The sequence below is a fragment of the Melospiza melodia genome (assembly GCF_035770615.1).
Source record: "Melospiza melodia melodia isolate bMelMel2 chromosome 10 unlocalized genomic scaffold, bMelMel2.pri SUPER_10_unloc_1, whole genome shotgun sequence".
Taxonomy (NCBI): domain Eukaryota; kingdom Metazoa; phylum Chordata; class Aves; order Passeriformes; family Passerellidae; genus Melospiza; species Melospiza melodia.
Window position 1 is genome coordinate 1,148,317 of NW_026948501.1, and position 24,810 is coordinate 1,173,126.

The window sequence follows — 24,810 nt, forward strand, 5'->3', positions numbered from 1 at the left end:
GGCGTACAAGGCCAGTTTGCATCTTGAAATAGGAATAAAATGTGATAAAGCTGTAATTGGGTCATTTGAAATTTGATGTTAATCTTTTGGAAATGTAGTTGAAGTGCTGAAATGAAATTAAGGTACAAGAGCGGGTTATGTGTGTCAACAAAAGGAACAGCCAAGAATGGTTTGAAGGTTCTGTTAATAATTTATCATTCTTTAATTGTGTGGTTGTTGGGTTTAATATAGTAAGTTCTTTGTAAATATGACAGTGAAAACCATTCCTGTTCCTTCTCCCTCCTTGTTGTACTATCTGCTCATTTTGGAGCTTCCCCTGTGAGCGTTGCAGTTGGTTCAGAGTGTTTGCCATGCAAAACAAAGCATGAAAAGATAACTTTGGGGTACTGTCAGGATTGCCATGTGTTTATATACTTATATGTATCTATAAAGAATACATCAAAATGGTCCTGTGACTGAAAAGGACAACCAACCATTGATCAGTGTTTTTAGCAAGATCTGAGCATGCTTATGCAAATTACAGTGATAAGTTACCTCAGATTTAAAAGTAAGTTATATAAATGGGTGTCACAATTAAAGCAAATCAAACACACACAGTACTCAGATTTGTATTAATGTGTATCAATACATACATGGATGTGTAAATACACAGGTACAGGTAGGTGTTGCCGTACAAAGTCAGCGATGTCTGTGGCTTTGCTGGTGTTTATTTTATTTGCATTTATCTGCCATTTAGTCGGACACTGCCCATGTCCAGCCTGCTCCTGCTGTACGTGTGGTGTGGATGTGACACGCAGGGGGAGCAGATGCTCAGGAGGAGTGAGGGGGAACATGAAAGCCAAGGAGTGGTGCTGCTCAGAGTGTTGTGGCTTTTGGAGGACAAGTCACAAAATCAGGAATTCCAGAGGGAAGCGTTGGTTGCAGGTGTGGGTCTGTAACGGGCCGGTGTTACAGGGGTTTGCTGAGTTGTGTGTCCTGCACAGCTGATGTTCCAGCAGTGGCATTTATTTGCAGTAATGTTCCTGTTGGAGGGAGAAGTGGAACAGCAGGGTCAGGGCAAGGCTGCAGTGAGTGTGTAAGGGTTTGCAGGCCGATTTCCTGGAGTGTATGTGCTCATTTTTAAAGGTAATTCCTGGAACTGCAGAGGGCAGAGCATAAAGAATGTTTTACCGAGCAGTGCTTGGTAAACACAGGTTTGCACTGCAGCACAGCTGATCCTGGCTGCTGCTCCTCAGGGCTTAGGTTTAGCCCAGCTTTTGGGGTTCCCTCTGCTGTGGGGCTCTCCCAGGAAGGTGGCCTGCCTGCCTTGCCACTTGTGGGGTGCCATTCCTGATAGAGATGCTTATAATCTTCAGATGCTTGGGCCAGCAGAGAAAGGCTGAGGTTGAATCCAGTGTCACTGGCAGTGCTGCCACGCTGGGCTGTGGCTGCCAGGGCTCACTCTGCCGTGGCCAGTCTGCCTTGGGAGTTGGCTCTGTTGGTCTCTCGGGTTCTGATACATCCTGGTTAGAGAGCTGGCAGCGTCCACCCTCTTCATGTGTGATGTGTTGTACTGAAACTTGAAACTGAGACCTCATTCTGTAGGGTCTCAAGGAACTGAGCAGTGAGCCCTGGCTGATTTTGGGGGTTCTGAATTGCAGCTCTGAATAACAGATTTGTTGCTGGCATGCACAGGTTCTAGTTAGGCCACATAACAGTGTGATGCTGGCAAAGACTTGGGCTGTGCAGTAGGTGCAGGTTGCTGCAATCTAGAAACTTCATTTATTTCTGTTTGGTTGATTTCTTTTTTTCCAGGGTGGGTGATATTTCTTTTATACAATGCCACTGGTTGGTTTTTGCTGAGGAACAAAAGGCACATGCTAATAGTAGATATTTTTGTAAAGTAGTTTGACCCGTGCTTGGGAAGAAGGTGCCCTGTGAGTGGAAACACATGAAGCCTGGATTCCAGCACTTCTCTGTGGAGGATGAATTGTGCTGGGTTTGTGCAAGGCTGGTCTGACGGGGGCTGTTCCCTCCTGGAGCTCTCGTGGAGCAGTGGGCAACAGCTGAGGTGACACATTGCCTGCGGAAGGAGTGCTGAGACACCAATATCACAGAGTTTTGTTGGTCATACAATAATTCAAGGATTATTTTCCCTGAGACAATTCTCTTCCCTACTCCCTTCTGCACTGGGCAGAATACAGCCTGTGGCTTCGGAAGTGCTCATGAAAATCAGTCCATTCCTGGGATCTTTTGTTTCCTGCTGTGCTTGCCTCAGTGTGTGTGAGAGAATCCGCTCCATCACTCCAGCCCCCAATTATGTGCAGCAGATAAACGAGGATTTATTTGATCAACCCAAGCACTAATTCCATAGAGAAGTTTTGCAGTATGTTTGGAGATAGAAAAGGAGGTTTTTAGGGGTGTGGAGAGTTGTCTGTGCAGACTGGGATGAGCTGGGAGCCGGAGGCAGGAAGGGTAAAGGGCAGTTTTGTGCATGAGCCCACTTTCCAGTGCGTGGCCACAAACCTGGCACAGCGTTTGCACCTGGGCAGAGCCCCAGGGCAGGACTCCCCTTGCAAGTGCCCTTGGCTCTGTAGAGCTCTCAGTGACCTCGGCAGCAGAACCTTGGTGTGCACCCCATTTGTGTGTAGATCTCAGCCATGGGGAAGCCCCATGGGAGAGGTGACTCTGCTGGCAGAGGCTCTGGTTGGGGGTGTCCTGTGGGGATGGCAGCCTGAGGAGATGGAGCTTGTGAGTGTCAGGCTAGTCCATGGAGCAAACTGGCAACCAGTGCTGTGGGCTCCATCAGGGTGTGGAGCTGCTGCTTCCCTTGGCGTGGAGCAGAAAGGCTTTGGGGACATGGATCGGTGGTGGCACTGGCAATGCTGGGGAACGGTTGCACTCCCTGTCCTTCAGATCCTTTTCCAGTGTCAGTGATTCTGTGATTCTGTCATTCTGCTGGGCCAGGGGTCCTGTGTGGGCCACGGGTGCAGGGGCTGCTGTGTTGGTCCCGGGGCTGAGTGCCTCGGGCTGGGGAGATGAGCTGTGGGCAGGGCCCTGCGCTGCCCCTGCTGTGGCTGACCTGGGGTGTGTGCTGCCTGCTGCTGCTCACTGTGGCTGACCTGGGGTGAGTGCTGCCTGCTGCCCACTGTGGCTGAGCTGGGCTCTGTGCTGCCTGCTGCTCACTGCTTTGTTTCTGAGCTCTGCCCAGTGCAGTGTGTGCTCAGGTGCAGCCCTGAGGAGCTGTGGGGCAGCAGAGCCGAGCTGTGTGGATGGTGTCACCCTGAGTGGGATGGGTGTCAGCTCTGCTGCCTCTGTGGCTCTGGCTGACACCTGCGTGTCAGTTGAAGATGAAATAGAAACCGCACACAGAGAACAGAGGGTGGCTGGTGAAAGGAGTGGGAGAGAGCAAGAAAGCAGCAGAGACAAGGCATGTGCAGACCAGTTCACTTCTCACACCTGCAGCCTGTTGGCTCAGCCCTGGCCGGGAGCTCCTGCAGCACCTCAGGGCCCGGATGGGATGCCCTGGCCTGCACAGTGGTGTCATCTGCTCTGTCACCTGCCCTGCTCCCAGGCTGGGAGCCCTTCTTGCTCAGTTTTGCATGTGCCCAGATTTCTGTTGTGGACCAGTGCCACTTCTTTGAGTGAAGTTACACAAGGAATAAATGAAACATAACAGAATGATTTTGAGAGGAGAGATATTTTTGTTCCGTTTGTTTAATGGACTTCTTGACCTTTTGGGTCAAGAATTTTGGACCTTTAATTTGGGCTTGGCAATTTTTTCCGTCAGTTTTGTTTTATTCCTGCTTTTTACCACTCTCTTTCTCTGTTTCCCTCCCTCTTGGGTTATTTCCCATCTGCTTTTGGGAAACCCAGTGCTGAGCAGGAGAACAAACACCAGGGCAGCTGTAATCACACAGGGCTGAGCAGGTTCTCTGCTGGACAGGCTGAGCCCAGTTTTCAGCAGCAGCAGCAGCAGCAGCACCTGGCACAGCGGTGGCTCCACAGGTGTCTGTGCCCAGCTCAGGTCTTCCACGTGCCAGGGGATGGGGCTGGCACTGCCAGGGGATAGGGCAGGAGATGATATGTTCCTGTGCAAAAAAGGGCATGGGACATTCTCCCCAGTCAGTGGTGAAGGTGTTCACCTCTTCAAGGTGTTGCCTCTGAGGTCATTGAGGATGACAGGCATTGCAGTCAGCTGGAATTGTGTGATGGATTGTTGGGGTCACTCTCTAAGTCTTTAATTATTTTCAATTACATGACAGCAGGCTGAATAGAATTTTGAGTTGACATAAAATAATTAGTGGGAAAAGAGTCTCATCCAGCACTTTTCAACCACGTGTGTTTCATGAGAGAGTCATCTGCCAGCAGTAGGGATCAGGATTCAGAGTGGGCTTCACTTCTGCAGCAGGGTGTTTTTCCTTGCTCTGTACATTCCCTCAGTGAGAAGAGCTTGTTGGAAAATGTAATTCATTCTAAACTAAGCAGTAATTCTCCTTCAAATTATATCTTAATAAAAAAGATAACTTCTTAGGTAGTCTCTGATTTAGGCACACTGCATTTTAAATCTGTCCTAATTATAGTACTCATCGCTTAACATTCCTTTAATGAAGATCCTCATTTATAAGGACAAGGTTGGCAAATAGGAATTAATGCCATTATAACCCGTGAGTCTCCCAAAGGAAACAAATCAAAAGCTCTGTGAAGGAAATGAAACCTTATTATTTATAGCAAGGCAAAGCACAGAGTCACCAGCTGTACCTGTGTGTGTGTGGCTCAGGGGCCTGCAGCAGATGTGCTCTGGAAAGGACAGAGCCCTGCTGCCGTGGGCATCTCCCCAGCTGGGACACAAGGGCTTCCCTTGAGGAGCCCTCAGCCCAAGGCTCCTGCCCTGTAAGTGGACTTTGGCTTTGTTTTGGTCTCAGTTTCTGATTGAAGACAGAGCTCCTCTCGCCCGCCCCAGAAATAACCATAGTGGTTCACCAAGGCCCAGAAATAAGGATGGAAGGAAGACATCCCAGTTGTCTTGGTGGATCTGGAATGTTGTGGTGGATGCACATCTTTGCTGCTGTTGTTTCATCTCATGCTGGTATCAGAACTGCTTGGTTTGAAGGAGCATTGTCAGATTGTCTTTGTAGCTGTTGATTTCAACACACACAGGAGATGGCTCCCTACAAACCTTGGTCATCCTGAACAATGTTTCACTGGTGGGATTCAAGTGATGGCAGTGAGAGTTATGTGCCAGCCTTAGAGCCCTTAGAGCAGTGCAGACTTGCAGAGGCCCCTGCAGCCCTCACAAATATCTCCTTACTTATTTGGAGGCTCTGAGTCTCTGGTGACTTGAGGGAACAGCTGGAGCTGTGCCAGGGAGGGTCAGGGTGGATCTCAGGGCAAGGCTCTGCCCCCAGAGGGTGCTGGCAGTGCCCAGGCTCCCCAGGGATGGGCACAGCCCCGAGGCTGCCAGAGCTGCAGGAGCCTTTGGGATGCCCAGGGTGGGATTGTTGGGGGTCTGGGCAGGGACAGGGGCTGGGCTCCATGGTCTTTGTGGCTCCTTTGAGCTGAGGATATTCCATGATTTTATGAGGCCTCTGAAAGCCGTCTGTGTGGGCAGCAGAGCTCAGCTCTTGCTCAGAGCTGGACATTTCCAAAGCACTGAATGAGAGTTTGTCCATTCCACAGCAGCAGCCTCGGGCCGTGGGGCAGGTGCTGGGGGGGGCTGCTGCCTGCAGGGGGGAAACCGAGTCAAAAAGCTGAGCTCATTTCCTGGGATGAAAAGCACTTCAAGCAATCTGATAAGCAGTGGGGATTGTCCCTGTGCCTGCATCCAGGTGTGGCTGAAGCTGCTGGGCTCCTTGCAGGGACTGTGCAGATGCTGTTCAGTTTGCAAGAGGAGGCCTTTTCCCTTTTCCCTTTTCCCTTTTCCCTTTTCCCTTTTCCCTTTTCCCTTTTCCCTTTTCCCTTTTCCCTTCTCCCTTTTCCCTTCTCCCACCCCTTTCTCTCCACACTTGTGTTTCTGTGAGTGAATGAGAGGTGATGTGAAACCCTGTCTGTCCAGTACAAAGAGTTCTCTCTCATTTAGGCCTTAATTAGAGACATCCATGCAGGGCCCGCTCAGCCCTGTGCCCACGCCAGCGCCCGGGTTCCTCCTGCTCTCCCTGGTCTTGGGTCTCCTGCTGGAGCAACACCAGCTTGTGTCCCTGTTCTCCTGAATGACTCCTGAGCTCGCTGCTTTGCTTTAACCCTAGCTGACAGCAGTCCTCAGCTCTCCAAAATCTCTATTTCGTGAAAACATGTGACTGATTAGATGAGACAAATCCTTCTGCTTAGGAAAAGGCTCTGGGGACACTGGAGAGCACACAGGAGAGAGCTCTGGTCAGAGTTCTCTCTCACCCTGTAAAGCCACCAGGACAGCAGCCCAGAAGACATGAACTCATGGAACAACTCATTTCCTTGCTCTCAAAACAGCCTCGCTCTTTCCCCTTTAGTTCTTTTATTAACTTATCTTGTTGGCTGCTGCATTTCTGGGCGCTGGGATGGACACTTAACTTTGGCCTGGCATCAAAACATGAAGTGTGAGCCTGTCCACTGCTGGACAGTGCTGCTTTCTGCAGCACCTATGGCTTTGTCTAGGTGGTAGAGGCTCCTGGAACTGGACAGGTGTCTTCTGTACAAATTACAGAAGTAAGTGAAATTGCACCTTGTTAAGGAGGAGCGTTGTTGTGCACGCTGTGACTGGTGACACACCCAGGGACGGGCCCAGGGTGATCGCTAATTGGGACCTGTAAAAATGCTGTGAGCTCCTCTGAGCTTCAGAGACCTTTGATGATTTGTCCTCATGAGCTGGCATGGAGAAGGGAGGGGAAGGGAAGGGAAGGGAAGGGAAGGGAAGGGAAGGGAAGGGAAGGGAAGGGAAGGGAAGGGAAGGGAAGGGAAGGGAAGGGAAGGGAAGGGAAGGGAAGGGAAGGGAAGGGAAGGGAAGGGAAGGGAAGGGAAGGGAAGGGAAGGGAAGGGAAGGGATATTAGCCGATATTTTTTCTTCAGCTCTATTTCTGTTTTTAGAGATTGGATTTTCTTCCCCATCTAAGAGTCTTTTTCTTGTTTATTTTATTTTTCATATTTTTCTATACTGTCTTCTGGTTGATAATGGAGGTGACATGGTTTTGATAGAACAGACACTATGTGGGTTAATTTTTCTCCTGAAGCTACTTAAAATGTCACCTCCCTGCAGATGACAACCCAAGGTTGCCAGAAACATTCATGCTGTAAAACCAGTTTAGTTCACTCACCTTTTATTAGTGTTGCCTGCATAATAAAAAAATCATTGTTAACTTTATCAGAATATTGAAACTTGAACATCTCTTCACTGCGAACACAGAAGCAATTTCATTTTAAAGTGGCAAAGGGCAGAGTTTCTAATAAAAATGTAATTTGTAGCCTCTGACTGCAAAAGCTTCTAATGTGCTAATTCTCCTTTAAGTCTGTGTAACGTGGGTGAGATATCAGCTTAAACAGCTGCAATATCAAAGCCTTTACTTGTCATTATTATTTTTTTCCCTACAACAGTTTTGGTGAAATTTAAATACATTTTTAATAATATTTCCTTTTAACTCATTATCAAATTAGTCTTACACTCCCTCAACATGAGTTAAATCACTTAACGACCATTTAAAAATCAACCATTAGGTTGGTTGAAATTGTTCCAACAAGATTCCTGGATGCAGGACAATTAATCTCTTAGGCCATCTTTGCTGTGTTTGGGCAGAAAGGCTCTTTGGGCTGTGAGAGGTGGTGGTGGCTGCTGCTCCAGCATCCCGCATCCCTGCCCTGCACTGCAGGCGCATCCCCAGCTCCTGCTGGCAGGGCTGCAGCCCCTCGGGCATCAATGGCCATGGCACAGCGAGGGAGGGGCCTTGTGGGGTGTCTGGGAAGGGTTTTCTCTCACAAAAGAGTTATCCAGCCCTGGCACAGCTGCCCAGGGCAGTGCTGGAGTCCCCATCCCTGGGGATTTAACAGCCCTGTGGATGTGGCCGCTGGGGACATGGGTCAGTGCTGGCCTTGGCAGTGCTGGGCAATGGCTGGACTAAAAGGTCTTTGAGGGCTTTTGCAACCTAAACAATTCCATGGCTCTGTGGTTCTGTCCTTAAACAAGCCAAATTTTTTTTCCTTTTAACTCAACAGTGCTACTGGGAGCTTTTCTCGGTTCTTCCCTGACAATGGTAATGCACCCAGGTCCTACACTGGCACTGTGGGATCCTGCTCCTGAGCACACTGCCTGGATCCTGAGCACACTGCCTGGATCCCAAACACACTGCTCAGATCCCAAACAAACTGCCTGGATCCCAAACACACTGCCTGGATCCCAAACACACTGCCTGGATCCTGAGCCCACTGCCTGGATCCCAAACACACTGCCTGGATCCCAAACACACTGCCTGGATCCCAAACAAAATGCCTGGATCCCAAACACACTGCCTGGATCCCAAACACACTGCCTGGATCCTGAGCACACTGCCTGGATCCTGAGCACACTTCCTGATCCCAAACACACTGCCTGGATCCCAAACACACTGCCCCATCCCAAACACACTCCCTGATCCCAAACACACTGCCTGGATCCTGAGCACACTGCTCAGATCCCAAACACACTGCTCAGATCCCAAACACACTGCCTGGATCCCAAACACACTGCCCAATCCCAAACACACTGCCTGGATCCTGAGCACACTGCCTGGATCCTGAGCACACTGCCCAATTCCAAACACACTGCCTGGATCCCAAACACACTGCCTGGATCCCAAACAAACTGCCTGGATCCCAAGCACACTGCCCGATCCCAAACACACTGCCTGGATCCTGAGCACACTGCCCAATCCCAAACACACTGCTCAGATCCCAAACACACTGCCCAATCCCAAACACACTGCCTGGATCCCAAACACACTGCCCAATCCCAAACACACTGCCCAATCCCAAACACACTGCCCAATCCCAAACACACTGCTCAGATCCCAAACACACTGCCTGGATCCCAAACACACTGCCCAATCCCAAACACACTGCCCAATCCCAAACACACTGCCCGATCCCAAACACACTGCCTGGATCCCAAACACACTGCTCAGATCCCAGGAACATCCCCTGTGATCAGGCACTGGCTGTGATCAGGCACTGGCTGTGATCAGGCACTGGCTGTGATCCCATCCCTGCTGCCTTGAGCCCCATCTGATCATTTTCAAGTGCTTGGTTTGAGTCTTTTTGATGTTTCCCTTGAGCAAATGGGGCTGAGATAAAAGCCTGGAGGGACCAGAGTGAGTGTTCCCATGGGAAACCCCAATAGCTGCAAACCACAGAGTGCCAATTGTGCTGCACCTCAGGGGCCGAGGGGGAGAACGCTCTTCAGTCACTGTAGGTGACTTGGCTTTCTTCAGCTGGAGAAATGCTTTCATTCTAGATTATTGGTGATTAGCCACCCTGAGAAAAACCAGTGAATTGGGTAGGAGATGCTTCAGAACTAGGCTCTGCTTCTACCACAGCTGGCAGTCCCCTGCTGCTTTTTGTTCCCAGGTGGAAATGCAGAGACCAACCCAAGGGTCTCAGTCACGGCCCCCTGCCACCCAAATCTTGTCTGTAAACCCGGCACAGGCAGCAGGGAAACAAGGAAACCAACAAGGAAACCAACAGGGAAAACCTTGTTCCTCTGCTGGCAGGAATGCTTGCCTGGGCTGTCTGGCAGTCTGGCTTTAGCTTTTGGTGGGAATTTGGTTTCCTGTGCCTATATCCATGTGGAAGGCACCAACAGTCCTGCTGGAGGCAGTGCCTGGAGAGCCCAGCTCTGCTGGCTGAGAGGAGCAGCACGGCCTGGAGTGGGTTGGTATTTTGGTTCCTGATGTCCCGAGGCAGCTCAGCTGGGAGATCCCTTGGACATTTCCCAGTTTCCCACACAGAGAGGGCAGCAGCTTCTCCCTGTGAGGAGCTGTAAGTGGCCAAACCTTATTCCAAAGCCGTGCTGTAGTCGGAAAAGCTGAGTGTGTCTTGCAGGGGCCCGCTGGAGTTTGAGGTTGGTTATTTTTACTTCTCTGGTTGTTCTGTCAGATGTTTGACTCTCTCAGAACAATGGCTCCCACCATGCTGCAGCCATTGCCCTGTGCCACAGCTGCTCCAACCTCCTCCCGTGCCGTGCCAAGGTTCTCATCTCCTTACTTTAGCTAAATATAGCGTTTTCAAGCTCTTGTGGAGAGCCTAATCCATACCTTTACTGAGCTTAGCCAGCTGAATCCAGGGGCATAAGCAGCTGACACAGCTTTGTGGGTAGAGGAATCTTCTACATTCTCTTACACTTGCCCTAATCTACCAAGGTTTGTTTGATTTTTCTACTGATTAATCTGGTATTTTTCTACTATTTTTTCTGGTATTTTCTACCCATCTGATTTTTTTCTCTATATATGCACAGGATTCTGAGGACTGGATAGTTGTGAGGGTGATTTTTCCTGTTGGCAAACTTCTGTGCTGGCTTCCCAAGGACACGCAATAATTTTGTATTTTTTCAAATAAAAAATACTGCTGTTTAATGAAAAAAAATCCAAAATAATGTTTTCTGTTCCCAGTGTGACTTCACAGAGATGAGAGTGTCTCTGGCTTTAGTTGCAGATCTTCTGTCACCCTGGGCTCTTTGTTTTGAAGGGAGCTGGCTCCCACACTGACAGTTGCAAGAGGCCACCGTATCTACCAAGGTTTCTGGCAGGATCTCATTCTGACACAACAGTTGCAATGGATATAAAAAGGATGTGCTGCTGTATCTTAGCTAGTTTGGCCTTTCCCAGCGTGGTTGCAGCCCCGGTGCTGTTGCTGCTGTTCTGTGCAGCAGGTGTGTCTGTGGTTTGCGATGGTGACGTGCGCCGCCGAGGGCCTCGGGGTCAGCAGGGCTTCAAAGCCACCTCTGGCACGGGGGGCTCGCATTTGAGCAGCTGCTGCCCTGCCCCAGGTGCGCTTGTGTCGGCTCTGGGACACCTGCACACCCTGCCAGGGGCACCCAGAGCCCTCGGGGAGTGGGTCCAGGACTCTCATGGGAGGGTGGGCACAGGATTGTGTGCTATCCTCCTTTATCAGCACCCAGGTCATGGCTTTCCTGCTTCTGGACCAGCACCAGGTGCTGCTGCTGTGTCCACCCTGTGTGAATTTCTCCCATTGCTGAACGATTTTTGGACACACTGGTGTCCTGCAGGGCTTGAACGGAGCGAGAATGCTCTGAGAGGTTCTGGGAGGTGCTTGGTGGAACTGGCTCACTCTGCTGCCTGGCTTTGGGCTGGAGCAGCCATCCTCTGCTCTGCTTCCTCGGTGCAGAAACAGGAACCATAAACCCTGAACTCCTGCTCTCGTCAGTGCTCAGCCCTGCTGGGGAATGCCAGGAGACAGAATGTGGCCTTGTGCGTGGAGGTGGCACTGTGTGACCCCTGCCCATGCCTTTTCCTTGGCAGAAAAGCAGTGCTGTTGTTCTCTGTGAGCTGAGGGGCACTGAGAGGTGCTCTCTGCTGATTCAGAGCACTGGCAGCTGCTCCCTGCTCCCTGCAGAGCACTGGGGAGGCATTTCAGGAGATGGAGAAAGCCCAGGAGAGCTCTGGCCACGGTGTGATCCAGCCTTCCTCGTGCAGGAGCTTAGGGTGCCTGTGATGCCCCTGGTGGGTGATCTCGCCTAGCTAAGCTCCCATGGAGCCAAGGCACAGGGATGGATCCCACAGCAGAGCCCTTTTCCCCTTTTCCCTGTGTGGTGCCCTGCAGCCTGGGCTGCTGCTGACACAGGCAGCAGGGGCAGAGCCCCCTTTGCCCTTGCTCCGTGGCCAGGACAGGGCCACGCTGCGCCTGGATTCTTTGGCTGGCTGCTTGGCACTGGCACTGCGCAGCAGCTTCTTGTCCTGGGTGCTTCAGTGCTCAGCTGTGTGCCTGGCTCCTGCCCAGCCTGTGCTCCCAAGGGATTGTCCATGGGCGTGCCCAGGGCTGCTGCTGGTGTGGCCCATCCAAACCCACCTCGGTGGGAGCGCTGGGCTGGGCGTCTGCTCCACCTCCTCATCCTCCTGCACTGCAGCAGAGGTGGGACCTGTGGAAGCTGTGCACATGGTATCCCTTGCCAAGATCCCTCTGGTGCTTCACAGCTGCCCACACATACTTTGTGAAGGTGTGTTTGTTTGGTTAATCGGGTTTGTGTGGGACGGTGCTGGGAGAACTCTGTGCAGGTGCAAAATAGTCTCCTTGGGGAAAAAAAAAAAACATCTCTGGGTCTCTCTGCCACATTTTCATGGAGTTCCACAGTGGGCCACTGGGTGGGCTTCTGGCTGGCAGCTTTTGGAAGCCCTCAGGAATATAGGCTACCAAAAGCCAGTGTGTACCAGTGTACAGGGCCCCAAAGCTGGTACAGGGTGCTGCTTGTCAGTGCAGCTGCATGGCAAGCACGTGGGGCTGTATTCTTTATTGGCATGCTTGGGCATAGTCGGGCTGATGTCAGATTTACCTTCTTGTGTTCCAGCTGTGTTGGTGTGGAAGAAGAAGAGGCACCAGACATTGACATCTATCATTGTCCAAATTGTGAGAAAACCCACGGAAAGTCGACCTGTAAGTACCCCTGTGAGCCAGTCCCTGACATGCAGCAGGGTGGGGATGTCTGAACAACAGGATCTTTGTGTTTTGGTCATTACCAAAGGCACACCTCAGTATCACGTGCCACAAATACTGGAATTCAAACCAGGAGGTGAGGAAAGATGTTGGTGGGAGGAAGCTGCAGGTTAGATCATGGAGCTTTTGCTGCAGCCTTAGGCACGTGTGTGAGCTCATGCAGGCACTTACCTGGAGAACTGCAGTCCCCAGCCCCACAAAACAACTGAGGGTCCTTCCTTGGCTGAACTGTGCCCACACTCAGTAATGTGGGCTAGAAAAACCCTGTGGAGGCAGCTAAGTGCTAATACAGGGAGTTTTGGAACCTACGTGGGGTTTTCTGTCTGCAGAGGAGAAGAGTAAGAAGCAGTTTGTTGTGCTTGGCCTGGATGTAGAATTGCAGCGATTTCAGTGTCAGTCAAAATTGTAGGATACACTGAGGGTGCCAATTCTTGCATTTCTTTCATAGGAAAAGGATTCTCCTGAGCAAAAGCGACAGTTGATCTCAGTGGGTGTTTTGTCTGGGAAGGAATCGTGGGATGTGTTTGCTTTGGTCAGATTAATTCACAAATTCTTTCTATTATACAATGGAGAAAAAAAAAAAAAGAAAAGAAACCAATCCCTGTGAAAGATGAAATGCTTTACTTGAAAACCATTATTATAATGGTTCTTATTATAAATAAGAAACAGTGCCAGGGAGGATCCTGCTGCTCTGCAACCTGAGTGCATCCTGCAGAGGAAGAGCACCGTGCTCATCTGCTGGAGCTGAGGGAATCCTGATGACCTTGTATTTAGTGTGAAATAAGGGATGACTGGGAAGTGACTCCCGTTGTGTTAAAATTCAGAACTTTTAACCCAAGCAATTATTTCTATATTGCCTTAATTGTTAAAGAAATTTCTAGTGGGAATGGGGTGGAGTCTGAAGTGTTTGTTTTGTGGGCAAAACATGGAATTGTATTTCCATGGGATTTTCTAAAAATCAAATGTGAACTGGAAACCTGAATGACCTGCAGCTGCTCCTGTCTCCCAGAGGGTCCAGCTGAGAAGCTGGCAAAATTGAGAAGCTGGCCAAATCCCTGTTGGGGGGCTGGTTCTGAAGGACTTAACAAAATCAGGATGTCCCTACAGAATGTTGTGGTTTGAAAGTATCAGCCTTTCTAGTGTTTTGTTTTCCTGGTTACACAAATAGCCACAAATCATTTTGAAGTGAATGATTTGGGGATTGGAGGGGGTGATTTCAGGCACTCCCAGACTGTTCCTAAGCCCGGAGGGAAGAGGCAGCACAGGGTCTCCACCCTCTGAGTCTGTCAGTGCACAACACTCAGATGGGTCTGATACTTTGATTTCTTTCACTTAAAAAAAAAAAAATATATTATGAAAGGCACCTACTTTTCAGGGCAAGGGGGAAAACCCAGTCAGAAGCAGCAAAAGCCTATAATCAGGAATTGAATATCAGTTCTATAAAGACTAGGGTGCGTCATCCCAGAATTCAAGACATGGCAGTTTTGATAAAAAGATTGCAAGTTTAATATACCAGTTATGATGAGGAGAGTTGAATTGACAACAACATTCTGATGCTTTTTAAAAGGTTTCTGTCTATCCAGTTATTTTTATCCAACTAAAAATCCACGGATGTGTCCCAGAGCATTCAACCCAGCAGAAAGTGCTGCTGGAGCAGAGTTCCAGCCCTTGCCATGGGCAGGGACACCTCCCACTGCCCCAGGCTGCTCCCAGCCCTGTCCAGCCTGGCCTTGGGCACTGCCAGGGATCCAGGGTGGGCACCCTGTGCCAGGGCCTGCCCACCCTCACAGGGAACAATTCCCAATTCCCAATCTCCCATCCAGCCCTGCCCCTGGCACTGGGAGCCATTCCCTGTGTCCTGTCCCTCCATCCCTTGTCCCCAGTCCCTCTCCAGCTCTCCTGGAGCCCCTTCAGGCCCTGCCAGGGGCTCTGAGCTCTCCCTGGAGCTGCTCCTCTCCAGGTGAGCACCCCCAGCTCTGCCAGCCTGGCTCAGAGCAGAGGGATCCAGCCATCAGAGCATCTCCAGGGCCTCCTCTGGGTCTCTCCAGCAGCTCCATGTCCTTCCAATGTTGCTGCCTGCAGATCTGGGGCAGCTCAGGGTCTCAGAAGGTTTCCCTTGACCCTCTTCCCTCTGGGGATGCGGCATGGTGGGGATACAGAGCAACATCCATTCTGTAGGACAGCAAGGACACTTCCTTTTCTCTCTTTGAATACAGCATAGGCAGTTTAATGACATGCAACACCAATCATCAAAGAAGTGAAGCGCAAAAATTTTATTTAAATATAAATCATTGCTATCCTTACCTTGAGTTTTGGTGACAAGGTCACAAGCTGCATAGTAACTCTCCCTGCTAATGTGTAGAGTCGTGGGTTCTGTGGGGAAAGGAGGCTGTTCTACTCTAGCCCATCCTTGCAGGGTACACCAGGGGAGTTGGAAGCTGGAGGAAGTGAAGGAGGGAGCGGCTTGGCTGGTGAATTCCATCTCTGGAATTTGCATGGAGGATATCCTGCTGCAGGGCTTGGGCACTGCTGGGAGGTCGCTTCCTTTGCCTATGAACTGCTCCAGAATCTGTTCAGACCCGTTATCCAGCACTATCAGCTCTGCAAAGGAGTAGGAGTTGTTCCAGCACCAGTAGTTCATGGTAGGATTTAATTATTGTGAGATTAGCAAAGGGAAACACAGACTCCAATTGTCTGTTATGCAACTTGTCTGGATTTAAAAATATACATGTATTTCTGGAGCTTGCCTTCTACCAGATATGTTTTCCAGATGTCAAATTTAAAAATCGTTTTCCTCTCCTTACATTTTTCCACATTACCACTGCGGCCAGTGGCTGCTCTCAGAAGATTGCTTCCTGTCACATGGCATTTTAAGCCATTCCCGCTTAGTGAAATGTGTAGGGACTTCTCTTTGGGAAAAAACATCCATACTCATCCAACATTTTCTGACATCATTTCAAGAAAATGTGAGGGCTTCATTTGGGCAGGCTTGGCTCATTTTCATAGCACAGTCTGAAATGCTGGGTTTGATTGCTGCCTCATTTGCCCCAGTGAAAATCAGGAGAAATCCTTTGGAATCGGCGGAGTTACAGAGCTGCCAGTGAGCCAAAGGCTGTGGCTGGCTTTAAGTGCTTCCAGCCTTGGCTGTTGATCAGTGCAGAGCTCACAGGGTGCTCCTGGGTGTCCCTGCTCTAGGGAAGCTCCCTGGTCGTGGCTAGAACACCATGGGCTTCAAAGCCAAGCAGTCATTTAGGTTGGAAAAAAACTCCAAGATCACCTAATTCAGCCTGTGACTGATCACCAGCTTGTAAAGACCAGAGCACTGAGTGCTGTGTCCTGCAGTTCCATGAGCACTTCCAGGGATGGGGACTCCACCCCGCCCTGGCAGCCCCGTCCCATGCCTGACCACCCTTTCATTCTTTCCAAGAATCCAAGTTGATGATCCCTTCTACACAAACAGCTTTGAAATAATATATGTATACCTGTGAATTACTCATTTTAAGGTACAGTTTTGTAAAAATGTATTCCCTTTTTCCAGTGTTGGACCTCCAAGGTTAAATCTGGATCATAAAGACCTGCAGAAAAAGAAATCTGTGATAAATTACAAAAAAAGTAGCTTTTCTGGCCCCAGCTGGGATCTGTTGCACATGAGAATGAGCCTTTAGTCCTTACTGTGGTGCTCACGGCAAAGATAAAGTATAGAAAGTGTGGCAGAAAATGGCCAAGGTCAAGTGTTTGATGCAGTGTAATGGACTCCAGCTGCTGTCCAGGAGACAGCCCCTCCTGGAGAGTGCTCTGGGGAGAGAATCCAGGCTGCCTCTGCAGGAGGGCTGGGTGGGAGAGCTGGATGGGCAGAGCTGGGTGGCAGAGCTGGGTGGCAGAGCTGGATGGCAGAGGTGGGTGGCAGAGGTGGATGGGCAGAGCTGGATGGCAGAGCTGGATGGGCAGAGCTGGATGGCAGAGCTGGGTGGGCAGAGCTGGATGGGCAGAGCTGGATGGGCAGAGCTGGATGGCAGAGGTGGATGGGCAGAGCTGGATGGCAGAGCTGGATGGGCAGAGATGGGTGGGCAGAGCTGGATGGGCAGAGCTGGGTGGCAGAGCTGGGTGGCAGAGCTGGGTGTCAGAGCTGGATGGCAGAGCTGGTTGGCAGAGCTGGTTGGCAGAGCTGGATGGGCAGAGCTGGGTGGGCCGAGCTGGATGGGCAGAGGTGGGTGGCAGAGGTGGATGGGCAGAGCTGGATGGGCAGAGCTGGATGGCAGAGCTGGGTGTCAGAGCTGGGTGTCAGAGCTGGGTGTCAGAGCTGGATGGGCAGGGCTGGGTGGCAGAGCTGGGTGGGCAGAGCTGGATGGGCAGAGCTGGGTGGCAGAGGTGGATGGGCAGAGCTGGATGGCAGAGCTGGATGGGCAGAGATGGGTGGGCAGAGCTGGATGGGCAGAGCTGGGTGGCAGAGCTGGGTGGCAGAGCTGGGTGTCAGAGCTGGATGGCAGAGCTGGTTGGCAGAGCTGGTTGGCAGAGCTGGATGGGCAGAGCTGGGTGGGCCGAGCTGGATGGGCAGAGGTGGGTGGCAGAGGTGGATGGGCAGAGCTGGATGGGCAGAGCTGGATGGCAGAGCTGGGTGTCAGAGCTGGGTGTCAGAGCTGGGTGTCAGAGCTGGATGGGCAGGGCTGGGTGGCAGAGCTGGGTGGGCAGAGCTGGATGGGCAGAGCTGGGTGACAGAGGTGGATGGGCAGAGGTGGATGGCAGAGCTGGATGGGCAGAGCTGGATGGGCAGAGGTGGATGGGCAGAGCTGGATGGCAGAGCTGGATGGGCAGGGCTGGGAGGCCAGAGCTGGATGGGCAGAGCTGGATGGGCAGAGCTGGATGGGCAGAGCTGGATGGCAGAGGTGGATGGCAGAGCTGGATGGCAGAGCTGGATGGGCAGAGCTGGATGGCAGAGGTGGATGGCAGAGCTGGATGGCAGAGCTGGGTGGCAGAGCTGGGTGGGCAGAGCTGGATGGGCAGAGCTGGGTGACAGAGGTGGATGGGCAGAGGTGGATGGCAGAGCTGGATGGGCAGAGCTGGGTGGCAGAGGTGGATGGGCAGAGCTGGATGGCAGAGGTGGATGGCAGAGCTGGATGGCAGAGGTGGGTGGCAGAGCTGGGTGGGCAGAGCTGGATGGGCAGAGCTGGGTGACAGAGGTGGATGGGCAGAGGTGGATGGCAGAGCTGGATGGGCAGAGGTGGATGGGCAGAGGTGGATGGCAGAGCTGGATGGCAGAGCTGGGTGGCAGAGCTGGATGGGCAGGGCTGGATGGCAGAGCTGGATGGGCAGGGCTGGATGGGCAGAGCTGGGTGGCAGAGGTGGATGGGCAGAGCTGGATGGGCAGGGCTGGATGGGCAGAGCTGGATGGGCAGAGCTGGGTGGCAGAGCTGGATGGCAGAGCTGGATGGGCAGAGGTGGATGGGCAGGGCTGGGTGGCAGAGCTGGATGGGCAGAGCTGGATGGCAGAGCTGGGTGGGCAGAGCTGGATGGGCAGAGCTGGATGGCAGAGCTGGATGGGCAGGGCTGGGTGGCAGAGCTGGATGGGCAGAGGTGGATGGGCAGAGCTGGGTGGGCAGGGCTGGGTGGCAGAGCTGGGTGGGCAGAGGTGGGTGTCAGAGCTGGATGGCAGAGCTGGGTGGGCAGAGCTGGATGGGCAGGGCTGGGTGGCAGAGCTGGATGGCAGAGGTGGGTGGCAGAGCTGGTTGGCAGAGCTGGGTGTCAGAGCTGGGTGGGCAGAGCTGGGTGTCAGAGCTGGATGGCAGAGGTGGGTGGCAGAGCTGGATGGGCAGAGGTGGATGGGCAGAGCTGGGTGGCAGAGCTGGATGGCAGAGCTGGGTGGGCAGAGCTGGGTGGGCAGAGCTGGATGGGCAGAGCTGGATGGCAGAGCTGGTTGGCAGAGCTGGATGGGCAGAGCTGGATGGCAGAGGTGGATGGGCAGAGCTGGATGGGCAGAGCTGGATGGCAGAGGTGGGTGTCAGAGCTGGGTGGCAGAGCTGGATGGCAGAGCTGGATGGGCAGAGCTGGGTGGGCATAGGTGGATGGCAGAGCTGGGTGGGCAGAGCTGGGTGGCAGAGCTGGGTGGCAGAGCTGGATGGCAGAGCTGGGTGGGCAGAGCTGGTTGGCAGAGCTGGGTGGCAGAGCTGGGTGGCAGAGCTGGGTGGGCAGAGCTGGATGGCAGAGCTGGATGGCAGAGGTGGGTGGGGAGGTTCATGGGGAACTTGGGCCCCTGGCAGCTCTTGGTGCCAGGGCAAAGAGCTCCCCAGAGGCTGTGGCAGGTTTGGTTTGCCGTGGGTTTGTTCGTTCGGCGCTGATCCGTCGCCTTCGTTTCCCGGCGCTCTGTGCTGTCTGGTGTGTAGTAAAGGAACGTGCCTAAGCTCTCCAATTTTCCTGTGCCAAGTGACACCTCTTTCCCTGGGACTTGTACTCAGAGTGCAATCAGCACACTCGAGGTGTGGATTGGGATGTGCTGCGAGGGGGAGGCGGCGGAGGGTGGGAAGGGAGGGAGAGGAGGAAGGTTTGGCATTCAAGCCAGGCTTGTTTCCTTTGTTACCAGGAGCATTGAATTAATATGCTAAGCCTGAGAGTCATTAAGATAAAGAACTAGCAGCTTTAATGAATATCTCCAGCTAGGCTGGAGCCTGCATGGAGCTAATAAACCCAACATGCTTTGTGCAAAACCTGGGATGGACTCCCTGGGAGATGTTTTTCCTTGAGTTGTTCCAGGGCTGTGGTTGGGAAAGCAAAATTTGCTCTTTCCAAATTTCATGTGTTATATCTCCAGCCTCCAGATTCCTTTCTTAATGGAAAAGTGTATGGATCTGTGTGCGTGCAAAGAGTGAGGAGTGGGTGCCATCCGTGAGGAGTCTGCTGCCCTTCCTCACTGTTTTGATAGGAGGTCTGGACTTGGGGTGAAACACTGAGTTTCATGATGTAAAACAAGGGTGGAAAATGAAAGTATGTGACATATGAGAATTTTATTAACAGAGGCTTTAAATGATACAAATGAGGAAAAACCTGATTTTGTACCGAAGTGAGTTTCTCTGCGCTCACTGTGGAAGCAGGAACAGCTGAGGGAGATAGTGCTGACTCAGGGAAAAAGCAGGACCAGTTTTTCTTGCTTTGTGTTATCTGGCTGTCAGAGGCAGGGCAAAACCACACTGAAACCTGACTGGCTCACGTGTGCTCATTCCTGCTGGCCCTTTATCCCTGATGGACTGTCCTGTGTGTCCATCCCTCACTGGGAGCACCGTCAAGGGGCCTCAATCAGCTGCAGCTCTGAGCCATAAGAAATTCCCTTCCCTGCACTTCTAGCAGCTACTTAATTTTCCTTTTCCTTTTCCTTTTCCTTTTCCTTTTCCTTTTCCTTTTCCTTTTCCTTTTCCTTTTCCTTTTCCTTTTCCTTTTCCTTTTCCTTTTCCTTTTCCTTTTCCTTTTCCTTTTCCTTTTCCTTTTCCTTTTCCTTCCCTGTCCACGCTGTGTGCAGGGCACACTAAAATCCCATCAAACTTGGTGTCAAAGGCAGCACTACTGGACAGAGCTTTATGCTGAGGTGATTCCTGACGCATGCAGCAATCCCACAGAATGGTAATTCCCCCAGATCCATCCTGCAGGCTGTGCCGAGGGGCTTTCAGGGAGTTTCCTGGCGAGGATGAGGGGCAGTGTGAGAGCCCAGGGTGTCCAGAGCCAGTGCTTGTGTGAGGCTGCAGGCACTGCAGCTCAGCAATTACCCAACTGCTGCCCTCTGCTCCAAAATGCTCACTGCTCGCTCTGTAATGGATCTTCAGCTGCACCACAATTGGCTAATGGGGCACTGAGAGCAATATTAAAATCTGCAGGGCATCGTGGTGGGGGTTCCTCCACTCTGCTCATGAGAGAAATTTAATGAAGATTCATCCTTCCTGCCAATGTCTTAATAATTACCTTCAACTTAACATAGCTGTCCAATTCATTCTTTTTCAGTGAAAAAGAAGAGAAATTGGCATAAGCATGACACGGGCCAGCCAACGGAGGTGAAGCCTGTGCAGAACGGGAGCCAGGTGTTCATCAAGGAGCTGCGCAGCCGGACATTCCCCAGGTGGGTTTGCTGTGCACGGGGAGCAGGGGCAGAGCTGGGCTCCTGGGGGGCTGGGGATGCTCTGTGCTGGAAGCATTGAACAGCATTGTGATTGAATCGGTGCTGTTTGATTGCAGGTGTCCCAGGCTCTTCCCCTTTTCACATTTGTGCAGCTGTATTCAGATCTCCTCTCAGCTGAGCCCAGTGCCTGTGCATTTCCATAGATGCTGGGGTTTGGGAAGGCAAGGATGATGGAGTCAGAGAATGGTTTGGGTTGGAAGGGACCTCAAAGCCCCTCCAGTGCCACCCGTGCCATGGCAGGGACAGCTCCCACTGTCCCAGGTGCTCCAGCCCCAGTGTCCAGCCTGGCCTTGGGCACTGCCAGGGATCCAGGGGCAGCCACAGCTGCTCTGGGCACCCTGTGCCAGGGCCTGCCCACCCTGCCAGGGAACAATCCCTTCCCAACACCCAATCTAAATCTCTCCTAGTTTAAAACTCTTCTCTCTTGTGCTATCACTATCTGCCTCTGGAGAAACTCACTCTTGCTGTTCTTTGTAAGCCCCCTTTAGGCACTAAAAGTGGATCTGGGATCTCCCCAGAGCCTTCTCTTCTCCAGGCTGAACCAGAGTGTGCTTGGCCCCTAGAACATCCATTTGCATAAGAAACTAACCCACTTATTGCGTAGAATTCTCCAGTTCTTAAAATTCTACCGACTTTGCTGAAGCCTGTGCCCATCTTGGGCAGAACAATGACGTACTCAGTCGCTGGGTGACAAAGGCTCTCTCACTGGGCTCATGAATGGTGCTAATTGTTAGGTGACATGTCCCACATGTTATTAGGCTGCTCCACAGCCATTTGCAAGAGTGATCATTTTCTTTTGGCTCTTTAATGTAGGCTGTAGCCAAATAAATCCTTAATTATTAATAACTAATTATTTTAGAAGAATCCTTGGAGACTGGCAAAGTAAACACAGAACTTCTTCCTTTTTGTGGAGAATTTAATTTCACACTTTATTTAAGATACTAGTCTTAGGCTGCTTAAAGAAAAAACTGAAAACAGTCCTGTAAAGTATTTTGCAGCTTATACAGAGTGTTTTGTGTTTTGCTGAGCTCAGGATCCAGTATTTTTACTTGCCTGGCTATTTTCATTGGGGCTTGCAAGGTTTTTTATCTTTGTTGTTTGCCTTTTTTTTTTTTTTTTTTTTTTTTTGTAATTTGTAATTTGACAGGTTGCCCAGCTCATTTTAAGAAAGATTTATGGCCCAGGCAGACTGATTTCAGTAACCTCGGGTGGCCTCTGCAGTCACACAAGCAGTATCTCTGAGTCACTCCAACACTGTTATAAATAATACAGCCCCCCGTTTTTTCTCTTTGTTACTCATTAATGTATGCATAAGAAAATCCTGCTGCCAAATGAAATCCCCTGAGACAGGAAGGTCTGTAGAACAAAGAAATGCCTGCAAGATCCAGGACTCAGACACAAAGTCTTGTGGAGGAATTTTCTCCCGCAAAGCAAATGAATGGGATGTGCAGATGGGACGGACCAGTAGTTCATGGTAGGATTCATGGTAGCACCTGGAGGGGACAGGGGTCACACCAGGAGCATCACTGGTGACCCCCAGCATGAGGCAGGGAATGACAACCCCAGTGAGAGCTTGGGAGGGGCTCAGGTCAGAGGGAACACTGAAGGGAGCAAAAAGGCAAAAAATATTATTCATGTAATTCTGTTCTAAAACATTTAATACCAAAATAGTGCTGGAGTAACAAGCGTAGTAGTGTAAACAATTAAATTGATTATTCTCTGTGAGGGTGGGCACGCCCTGGCACAGGGTGCCCAGAGCATCTGTGGCTGCCCCTGCATCCCTGGCAGTGCCCAAGGCCAGGCTGGACAGGGCTGGGAGCAGCCTGGGACAGTGGGAGGTGTCCCTGCCACTTCAAAATGATCTGCAGAATACTTGCTGAGCACATTATTCAACTACTTTACAACTATTTGCAAAGCATTTCTAGGGCCGTTTATTTGAGATTGGGTAACATTTTTAACCTCATCTTCTTTAGAGTGAAACATTTAACATTAATTCTTTAACACTGATCACTGGTAGCTCGACTGATGCTACAGCTGAGGAATATGGTCTTTTGTCATAAGCTGTTATTTCAGGACTTCCCAGTAGCTGGAGCATAAGGCTCGAGTGATTGCATGATTTTTTGTGTCCTTTCTGCTTTGCAATAAATGGGGATTTGGCTTATGTACCTTTTCCACAGTGCCTTCCTTTCAGCAGTGAAGTGCAGAACACCCCAAGCTCGGCGTGGAGCTCCTCGCTCCTCACTGAATCTGTGTTTGCTTTTGCAGTGCTGAGGACATAGTGGTGAAGGTGCCGGGCAGCCAGCTGACAGCAGAGTATCTGGAGGAGAAGGGCTTTGCTGAGCCCATCCTGGTGCCCAAGAAGGACGGGCTGGGCCTGGCTGTGCCTGCCCCCACCTTCTACGTCAGCGACGTCGAGAACTACGTTGGTGGGTACCCGGCATGGCAGCGCTCGCAGCTCAGCTGCCCCGCGGAAACAATTAGTTGTGTGGGAAATCGTAAAATGCATTCCAAAATGTTGTCCGTGCCGTGAGCTGTGCTGGTCTCGGTGCGGCTTTTCGGGTAGTGGGAGGTTGTTGTTAGCAGTGAAGTCATTCTTGTTTTGTGAGCCAGCCTGCACTGCTCTCCACAGCTCTGCATAAGCAGTACAGCCAAAGTAGCATCAAGGAATGGTTTTCCCAGGTTCTGGACCACGAAAGCACCATTTGATAGGTATTTATGTATATGCAGGCCTTTCGTGCATGTCTGTCTGTGTGGGTGCATACGAAAGCAACAGGCAGGATCCAAGGGCTGAAAAGGTCAGAAAATCAGAAGATTGAGGTGTTTCTGGACAGGTTAACTCACCCCCAGGCGTGGAAAAGGGGGCAAGGCAGGCTGTCCATCAACCTGTGCTCTCCACTGAATTCACGTGCAGGGCCGGAGCGGAGCGTCGATGTCACTGATGTCACCAAGCAGAAGGATTGCAAGATGAAGCTCAAGGAATTTGTGGATTATTACTACAGCACAAACAGGAAAAGAGTCTTAAATGTCACAAACCTGGAGTTCTCTGACACCAGGTAAGGTTCCAGCCTGATGCACAGTAATTACTACAGATTTATTTTGATTTAGAATTTTTATTTAATCTATTATTTTGTATATAACATACTTCTATATAATAACATAGCTGTATACTATACTACCCTGGCTGGGATTTAGTGGCTCACCTCCATCACTGCAGAGAGCAGCTCTGCTCACTGCAGGTTTGAGACCACCGGGATTCTCAGCAGAGAATTTTTCAGCTTTCTGCCATTTCCCCAAATAATGGGATGTCTTTTTTCCTGAAGGACTGCTGCAGTTGTCGTTCATACTCCGCTAATCGAGACATAAATAGCAAATATTTTATTTCTTAGCATAGACAGTGACAGTTTAATTGAATGCACAGCTCCATCTTCCCTGCCATGGAAATGGAGTTATTGTCATTAGGGCTTGACACTGAGCACAATGACAGGTGGGAGCATTTAATACTGGCTTGAAGTGCAGATACTTTTACTGACATGGTATTTTAGAGTGCCTAGCAGTGACTCTTCACCTCCTGCACTATCAGCCCAAATTTTGGACTATTTGAATCAAAAATTTAGCACATTCTAGGATGAAACATTTAATATCTGGTTGTCATGCCACTGCATTGTCTTAGCTGTGATTATAGTATATGTTATGTATTTGACAAAAACATAATATATGAATGACAAAAATAAATAAATAGGAACATATGTTCAGTGTGAATGAAGATAACATTTTGTATAAATTTAGATACATATCCAGTAAGAGTATGTTCTTAATGTACATAGATTAATTAATATAAATTATAGAAATATGTATTATATATCTTATGTTTTAAATATATTCACATTGTCAACCCAAGTTAGACCTTTTCCTTCTTCTGAGCTTTTGATATAACTTACTCCATCTAAATAAGATTGCTGATTTTCAGCAACAGATCAAGAGTTATTTACTGACAAGCATTAATGTTGTTGTTA

At 50.6% G+C, this 24,810-nt stretch overlaps 1 protein-coding gene across 2 annotated transcripts in view; it reads left to right on the plus strand.

Moving 5' to 3' along the window:
• Positions 1-24,810, plus strand: part of PHF2 (PHD finger protein 2) — a 55,673-nt gene that overhangs the window by 11,674 nt on the left and 19,189 nt on the right. For both annotated transcript variants that reach the window (XM_063181825.1, XM_063181826.1), the window contains exons 2-5: positions 12,497-12,582; positions 20,623-20,737; positions 23,063-23,223; positions 23,709-23,850. In XM_063181825.1, coding sequence (XP_063037895.1) covers positions 12,497-12,582; positions 20,623-20,737; positions 23,063-23,223; positions 23,709-23,850 — 504 coding nt within the window. The remainder of the gene's footprint in view (positions 1-12,496; positions 12,583-20,622; positions 20,738-23,062; positions 23,224-23,708; positions 23,851-24,810) is intronic.